Genomic DNA, 9,344 nt, shown 5'->3' with positions numbered 1-9,344 from the left:
ATATTCTTAACCACCCCCTTCCCCTAAACCCTTCTCTAAATCTGCAGAGCACAGGAGCTATGTTCGTATCGACCGTCCTCTCTGTCCTTCACTCCAGGCCAGTGTGGATGGACGCCCTTGTACACGTTTGACAGCATTCCCGTGGCCTCTCTCCCAGCCTCTGGCCACATCCCACTTCCACTGCTCCTCGTAGCCGGAAGTGACGCTTTTGCGCCTTTTTTGGGGGTTTGACTTCCCGCCGGCCCGGTGGACATCAGTGAAGTCGGTCCCGGACGGCGATGTGAAGAGAAACGGTGGGTGAGCAAGTGAGGGGTCACACTGAAGAGTAGTGGAAAGGAGAGCTGCAGGAGGGGCGGGTCAGTGTGTGCGTGTTGTATACGTGATTGTTTATGCCGAACGTTCATGGAGTTGGAGGACTGGCCTGGTGTGTGTGTGTGTGTGTTGGTGTTCGGGGGCTGCTGGCGATAGACAGCCAGTGACTAGTTTCCGATATGTTAGGAGGGGCTGGTGATAGATAGACCAGTCACTGTCTATGTTCGGTGCTAATGGGGGGATGGGGGGGAGTTGGTGATAGACATTGACTGATTTATTAATCTTCGGTGCTAGTGGTTGGGGAAATGGTGGTGATAGATGGATATGTTCGGTGCGGTGGGCTTGTTGGTAATAGATGGATTACTACAGTAATATGTTAGGAAGGGGAGTGTTGGTGATAGGTGAATCAGTGAAATGTGTATGTTCTGGGGACATGGGGTGAGCTGGTGGTGATAGATGGATCAACTAGTGTGTGTGAGGGTCTGTTGGTAATAGAGTCATCAACCAGTGTTTGTGGAGAGGTGGCATTGGTGGGTGGGGGGGTTGTGTGTGGGGGCAGGGGACAGAATATGAGATTCTGTCCCTGGTGAGGGTCGTTGGGGTGTGGGGGAGAGAATTTCTGTGTGCATTGTGGATGGTGGTGGTGTGAGGTAGAAGGGTTTTGCTAAGGGAGTGGGGTTATGCAGCAGTGTGAACGATGGAGGGAGGCCTGTGGCGGGTGGGGGAGTAAACTCGATTTGGGTAAGAACCTCACTAGGGGAAAAGGGTTGTTAGTCTAACCAATTTCCCTCGGGATCAATAAAGTATGACTATGACTAGTCTGAGAAGGTGGATTGTGACAAGAAGGACTGAAGAATTACAGTTGTCATAATCTTGCATCATTTTTATTCTGCAGAAGATGTTTACGGATGGGATTAGTGAGGACTGAGCTGCTGACATGTGTGCTGCCTGTCCACCCCAATCTCCAGCAGTGGCTAAGACGGAAATCACATTGGATGGAGACTCACCGTTGCTCGCTGCTACTTTTGCTTACTGGGACAATATACTTGGTCCGAGAGTCAGACATATTTGGGCCCCGAAGTGTGAACAGCTATTACTGAGCGATGGGGAAATAACTTTTTTGGCCAACCACACATTAAATGGAGAGATCCTGAGAAGTGCTAAAAGTGGTGCTATCGATGTGAAGTTTTTCGTACTCTCAGAGAAAGGAGTGATCATAATCTCATTGATATTTGATGGTAATATGAATGGGGACCGCAGCACTTATGCTTTGTCTGTGATACTGCCTCAGACTGAACTGGGTTTCTACCTACCTCAACACAGGTTGTGTGTAGACCGTCTAACGCACATTATTAGAAAAGGAAGGATATGGATGTACAAGGTGAGTTTCATTACAATTATTATTATTTTTTTTTTAATTTTTATTTTTATTGAAGGAATGACACAATACAGAATGGATTACATTTTCCTCCCTTTTGCTTTAGTATCGTACCCCCAAAACAAACCTCCCCCCCACCCGCCCTCCCCGAACATATCATGGCAGCTAATATATCTACAACACAACAATTCACAAATACAAGTACGGACATTTCACAACCATACTCCCACACTACTTCAATACGACAGCTCATACACATCTGCAACATGTCAGATGATCCAAAATACACTCATATTTACAATTCATCAACCACCCTGTGAGGTAAATTATAAGCGTGTTAAATGGGAGGCAACTTCCTAAGTACAATCAAATGCCCTCAACTAGTAGGTAATTCCTTAAGACTCCCAAAATATGATAAGAAAGGTCCCCATTTCGAATAGAACTTTTTCACAGACCCCCTCAAAGTGAATTTAATCTTTTCTAATTTCAGAAAAAACATTACATCTTCTAACCAAGCAGCAGCAGTTGGGGGAGTGGCAGATTTCCAAACCAGCAAAATTCTCCTACGGGCCAATAGCGATGTAAATGCAATGATATCCGACTGGCTTGCATTTAAACCCAAATCATCATCTGCCACACCAAATACAGCTATAAGCCAGCAAGGTCTCAGTGTCACCCCCAATACCTCACTGATAATTTTAAAAACCAGTGCCCAATAGTCATCAAGCTGAGGGCATGACCAAAATGCATGTACTAAACCAGCCGGAGAGAAGGAACACTTGTCACAGCCAGCGTCTGTCCCAGGGTATATGTCTGCAAGTCTGGCTTTACTTAAATGTACCCTGTGTAAAACTTTGAATTGTATGAGCCCCAGTCTAGCACATGATGATGAGAAATGAACCCTACTCAATACTTTTGCCCAATACTCTTCCGCAAGGTCCATACCGAGATCGTCCTCCCACCTACTCTTAGTTTTGTTTAGATCTTGAACTCCCAAAGATATCAGCTGAGAGTATAGTTCAGAAATCAGCCCCTTATTGTTAAAGCTAAGAGTGAATTTTTCCCATAACATAGCAGGTGGTAGAACAGGAAAAGAGGGAAATTTTTCCTTGACAAAGTGGCGAATCTGCAGGTATTTAAAAAAATGATTATGCGGAAGGCCATACTTAGCGCGCAGGTTATCAAAACTATCAAATATGTTATCAGTATACAAATCCTTAATCAGCATAAGACCGTTCAAACCCCATTGTCTGAAAGCTGAATCGAATGTGGAGGGAGGAAATAAATGGTTTTTATGAATGGGGCCCAAAACTGAAGCTGATATGAACTTATAGTGGCAGCGAAATTGATTAAAAATTTTGAGGGTGGAGAGCACGACTGGGTTAGATGTGAATTGAGAGGATTTCAATGGTAAGGAAGAATACACCAAAGCTGGGAGAGACGAGGAGTGGCAAGACCGTGACTCAAGCAGGCACCAGATTATATCTGGCCGGTGGAGCCAAAATAATACTCTTTGAATGTTCGATGCCCAGTAATAATGAATAAAGCTGGGAAGACCCATTCCACCTACGTCACGACCTCTTTGAAGAATGCGCTTATTAACCCTTGGGACCTTATTTTCCCAAATAAAGGAGGTTATAGCTTGATCAACTGATTTAAAAAATAACTTAGATAAGAAAACTGGCAAACACTGAAACAAATAGAGAAATCTAGGAAGTATAGTCATTTTCACTGACTGAATTCTCCCAGCTATAGTAAGGGGTAAACTGCGCCATCTCTCGAAATCAGCCTTCATTTGGCTAACCTGAGGGCTGTAGTTAGCTTCAAACAGAGATGTAAAAGAGCGAGTAATATGTATTCCTGGGTATACAAAACCATCTTGAGATAAAGGAAAGGGCAAGGATTCCTGTCAGATCTGTAGGGCCAAGTTATTAATGGGAAAGCATTTGCTTTTTTGAAAGTTCAGTTTATAGCCAGAGAAGGCTCCAAATTGACCTAATAATGACACAATAGCAGGACTACTACCTATAGGGTCGCTAACATAAAGTAAGAGGTCATCAGCATATAGGGAAACACGGTGTTCCATGTCCCCTCTTCTAACACCTTGAAATAATGTAGTTGACTTAATTGCAATAGAAAGAGGCTCAATTGCAATTGCAAAAAGAAGAGGGGACAGTGGGCAGCCTTGGCGAGTGCCACGTGTTAATGGGAAATAGCCAGATCGAAAAGAATTTGTCTGTATACATGCTAAAGGCGAGTGGTATAATAGCTTAACCCAAGCTATAAATATTCTGCCAAATCCAAATTTCTCCAAAACACTAAATAAGTATACCCATTCCACTCTATCAAATACCTTCTCCGCGTCCAAGGCGATAACAACCTCTCGACTTGGAGAATCACTCAGTGAATAAACCACATCAGCCAGTCGACGGATATTAAAAAAAGAATAGCGATTTTTAATAAAACCTGTTTGATCATCTGAAATTATCTTGGGAAGGGGATGTTCTAAACGACATGCAAGCACTTTAGCCAAAATTTTCACATCCACATTCAAAAGTGAAATGGGGCGATATGATCCACATTGAGTCGGGTCCTTGTCCTTTTTAAGAAATAGCTGCCTGTGAAAGAGAAGGGGGTAAGGAGCCATTCTCCAAAGATTTCCTGAAACACTTCTAGAAGGACCGGTGTGAGCTTATCCCTAAATTTCTTATAAAATTCTATTGGATAACCATCAGGACCTGGGGACTTACCACTCTGCATAGCCATAATGGCATTATTAATCTCTTCCTGCCCAAGAGCCCGATCTAGGTTCTCCACTTCCTCTGGTTCAAGAGTTGGTATTTCCAAATTATCAAAAAAACGTTCCATATTTGTTTTATCTGAGGGGAACTCTGAGGCATACAGAGAGGAATAAAAAGTTGCAAAGATGTTATTAATCTCTTTTGGATTGCTTGTCAGGTTCTGGTGCATGTCTCTTACCTGAGGAATAAGTCGTGATGCAGCTTGACGTTTCAACTGATGAGCCATAAGCCGGCTCACCTTGTCACCATATTCATAATAGAGGCCACGTGTCTTAAGAATTAATTGTTCTGATAGGTTTGTAGATAGAAGATTAAACTTCGCTTGCAAATCAACCCGGCTTTTATATAATTCCGCAGTGGGTGCCTCAGAGTATTTTCTATCCAGGTCCCAAATAGATTTCAATAACACTTGCATTTCCTTCCTACGCTCTTTATTGGCATGTGAAGTATAAGATATTATTTGACCCCTCAAGTAAGCTTTTAAAGTTTCCCAAAGTAAAGAGTACGATACCGACTCAGTTTTGTTAGTCTCGAAGAATGTGTCAAGGTTAGCCAATATATAACTACAAAATTTCTCATTAGAAAGCAAAAGGGGGTTAAGTCTCCACAGAGGCCGTTCTCTAACGTTTAAAGGAAAACATAGGTCCAGTTTCACGGGCGAGTGATCAGATATAACTATAGCAGTGTATTCAATTTGTCTAATCATAGGTATCAAGGAATTATCTATAAAGAAATAGTCTAGCCTGGAATAGGAGTGGTGAACATGAGAGAAGAAAGAGAATTGCCTAACTGATGGATTCAAAAATCTCCAAGGATCCATATAACCATTTTGTTGCATAAACATCGAGAAGGCCTTTGCCATACCAGAAAATGTTCCCCTAGGGCAAGGAGTGGGTCAATAGCACAGTTCAAATCTCCAGAAAAGATTAGCTTATGTGTATTCAGGTTAGGTATTAATGACAAAACCCTATTTGCAAATTGGACATCGTCCCAATTAGGAGCATAAACATTTACCAAAATAACAGGTATCTGAAAGAGAGAGCCAGAGACTATAATAAAGCGACCATTAGGGTCACTGATTACATCAGATGGTGTGAACTGCATTCTTTTGGTGATTAATATTGCCACCCCCCTGGCCCTACTATTAAATTTGGAATGAAAAACCTGACTAATCCATGCTTTACGAGGTCTATTATGGTCCTCCACTCTTAAATGTGTCTCTTGTAGAAATAGTATATCTGCTTTTAATTGTTTCAGATGAGAGAAAACTTTAGCTCTTTTAACCGGACCATTGAGCCCCTTTACATTCCAAGAAATAAACCTCACAGGGTGGCCTCCATCAGCAGCACTCACATTAACCATATCAAAAGACACACAGGGCCTACAATCCAAAACAGTGCAAGGGTATAAGTTGCACACAATAACGCACAATGAAAAGAAAGTCTGATCAATCCGTCACACACAAAAGAATAAACTGCCATGGTAATCCCCCAAAACACTCCCCCCACCCCTTTACACAAACAAAAAAACCCAATTAACCCCCGAAACCTAGATCTACCTCCCCAATTGAGGATGATCGCAGGCAGTACCCAACAAAAAACTTCCAAGGTGTTCCCCATACAACCCAACTTTCAATCTAATCTAGGGTGGCTCCCCTCCTTAAAATTTATCCTATCACTTATACTACCTTTAATATAACATATAGGCTAAAGATAACACAGGTCAAGCTAAGCATTAAAAACAAAACAAAACAAAACACACTGGGCAACTTAAACACCCGAGATATAAATCCCAAATATTTACATTTTGCTGGTTGAAAGTTTTTGTTAATCAGTTTCGGCAGCATAGCAGTTCGACCCGATCGTGTTCCACAAATTAAACTGGAAAAAATGAACAAGGAGGTGGATTGTGAAAATCAACCGTTTGCTTCGGCATGAGGCCCCTTCAATGCTGCACGAATAACCTAAAAAAAAAAGTCATTGCTCTTCTTCTTCTTCTCCCCAGCGCGAATGGTAAAACTCTTTGGCCGCCTCTGGTGTATCGAAATAATGCTTTTTACCTTCATGCATGACCCGGAGCTGGGCAGGAAACAAGAAGCCGAACCTGACCCCTTTCCCGTAAAGCAGGGATTTCACCTCCTTGAAAGCTGCTCGTTTTTTACCCAGCTCCGCACTAAAATCTTCATAAAAAAACATGCGGTGTCCGCGGAAGTACAGCTCCTGCTTCCGTCTGTTGATGATGCGTTGCTTATCTTGAAAGGAGTGAAAGCAAACCAGGAACGTTCTTGGTCTCGTTTGCTTGGCTCCAGAGACACCGGATGGTTTACGTCCGACTCGGTGAGCACGCGAAAGTACGAGAGGACTTGGGAAAAAATCTGCCCCCAGCACTTCGTCAAAAAACTCGGTCATAAATTTAACAGGGTCTGAACCTTCCAAATTTTCAGGAATGCCGACCACTCTCAAATTGGATCTCCGCGACCGATTTTCGAGGTCATCTAGCTTTCCCTTCAGAACTGCGTTTTCGCTCTGCAACGCTGCAATGGCGGCTTCGGCGCTCACCAGTCGGTCACTGTAATCATTCAGGCCGTCTTCAACCCCACGAATGCGTTCATCGTGTGTCTCGTAAGCAGACATAATTTGTTCCATGGTAGCAGTCACTGGTGAAAAAGCATCTTCAAGTTCTCTTTTTAGGGCAGAATGCACCGCTTGCGTCATGTCAATAATAAGTACTAAACGAAGCCTCTCCAAGTCATGGGGTAGGGCAGGTCCGGGTCCAGCTCCAGCAGCATGCAACGGCGCCATTACTGTAACATCCGCCTTCTTGCTCGAGGCTTCACTATCTTTTTCCCCAGTTTTACTTCGAAGGTACATTCTACTTGCCATTTCCAGCTATGTCCCGCGTTGTTCACAATGGTAAGTATCCAGTTATCTCGAGCATACGGCAAAGATAAACAGGTAGATTTTCAATAAAAATCGGGAGCCACACTCACACGCACCAACTCACTCCATACTCGACCCCGGAAGTCTACAATTATAACAATGCAGTTTTTTGCTCACAAGGTGAGTATGAATTCTCTCCAAATAATTAAAATTCAAAAGAACAAGTGAATGGGCTTATTATCACTTATTTCTTCTCCAAAAGCAGTGACAGAATTTTTGAAAGATGTTCTTAGTCTGGAACTGTATATATTTTCATGGGTTGGTAGGGAGTGGTGCCCAGAAGTGCAAAGGATAGCAGCACCTAATCAGATAATAATGGATCTCTTTTCATCAGGAGATTCAAGAAGGTGCATTTCCTGCTCTTGTATCTGTCATGCTGATAGGGCAAAGTCAGTTTATGCCTGAAGTACGAAGCAGAAGATTGCACACCTGACCTCGAGCCTCAGTTGAATTTGTTCTGTTGACTCCAAGATGAAGAATGTGTGCACAAAAGAGGTGGTTGAGAATCTATCGCAATATTATTGAAATCAATTCTGTTTTTCAGTGGAGAGAGAAAAATGTTTTTAGTTGGTTCTCTAGCTCCAGCTAATGCTGCGCTGTTCGTTTTTTGACCAACCTGCCAAATTAAGTATTATCTGTGCTGTCCAAGAATAGAACAGTATAGCACAGGGACAGGCCCCGTAGCCCACAATGTCTGCTTTGTGCATACTGCAGAATAAACAAATCTGATTTGCCTGCATGTATTCTATATGGTTCCATTCCCTGCTTATTCATGTGTCTATTTAAAAGCCAGTATCATACCTGCATCCGCTACCACTTATGCCAGTGTGTTTCAAACCACTCTTACAAAAAAAAACGCTAAAACAATAACCAATAATCCTAACCACTTGTTAAAAACCTGCACATCCTCTTTATACTTTCTGCGGTATCACTGCCTCACCTTAAAGTATTGTCCTCTGGTCTTTGACACTGCTATCTTGGAGGAAAAAGTTTCTGACCATATCTAAGTCTCTCATAATTTTATAAATTTCTATCAGCTTCCTGTGCTCTGGAGAAAACTATCTCCTGTTGCATACCTACATTCATGCAATGGTTGATTACAGGTAGGCAGTACAATTTGTGCATGGGAGGTCATGTCTTCTGAACCGGATTGTGTTTTTTTTGACTTTCTTAGTCACATCAATGAGGACAGGGCAGTAGACGTCTGTGTGTACTTCAGTAAACTCTTTTATAAGGTTCCACATGGTAGGCTGCTCTGGAGGGTTCTGTAGCATGGAATCTATGAATAGTTGGCAAATTTCGACAATTAGCTTGATGGTTGGAAGTAGAAATGGTGGTGTGGTTATTTTCTGGACTGGAGATCCGTCACTGGTAGACTGCGTCATGCATTGCTGCTGGGACTTCCAAAGCAACACATTCAAAATGCTAGAGGAACTCAGCAGGTCAGGCAGTATCAATGTAAAAGAGTAATCAGTTGTTGTTTGTGGCTCGTTTACTCTTTTCCATACATGCTGCCTGGCCTGCTCAGTTCCTTCAGCATTTTGTGTGTGTTGCTTGGATTTGCAGCATCTGCAGATTTCTTTGTGTTCGCTGGAGCCTTTGTTGTTTGTTATTTATATAAAGTGAATGTATAAGGCATGGTTAGTAAGTTTCCAGATGACTTTAAAATAAGTGGTGTAGAGGACAGGGGGTGTAATTGGCAGCACAGGCTCATTGAGCCAAAAGGGCTTGTTACCATGCTGTATCTTTAAATAAGATTATGAAAATATACACAATCTTGATCCTCTAGGTACTTGAGGATTTGCCTTCATTTCAGATATGTGCTGCATTTTAGGAAGTCAAATTGGTATAAGATTTGTACAGTGAATGGCCAGCCCCTGGGGAGTGTGTCAGAACAGAAGGACCTTGGACTAC

General features: G+C 42.6%; 1 protein-coding gene across 2 annotated transcripts in view; it reads left to right on the top strand.

Annotated features, from left to right (window-relative positions):
• The first annotated feature begins 222 nt into the window (after positions 1-222).
• The window catches only part of c9orf72 (C9orf72-SMCR8 complex subunit), a 61,451-nt gene continuing 52,329 nt past the window's right edge, over positions 223-9,344 (top strand). For both annotated transcript variants that reach the window (XM_072258226.1, XM_072258227.1), the window contains exons 1-2: positions 223-293; positions 1,208-1,693. In XM_072258226.1, coding sequence (XP_072114327.1) covers positions 1,250-1,693 — 444 coding nt within the window. In that variant the 5' untranslated portion in view covers positions 223-293; positions 1,208-1,249. The remainder of the gene's footprint in view (positions 294-1,207; positions 1,694-9,344) is intronic.

Source organism: Mobula birostris, chromosome 5 (assembly GCF_030028105.1).
Source record: "Mobula birostris isolate sMobBir1 chromosome 5, sMobBir1.hap1, whole genome shotgun sequence".
Lineage (NCBI taxonomy): Eukaryota > Metazoa > Chordata > Chondrichthyes > Myliobatiformes > Myliobatidae > Mobula > Mobula birostris.
This window is presented reverse-complemented; position numbering and strand designations above follow the sequence as displayed.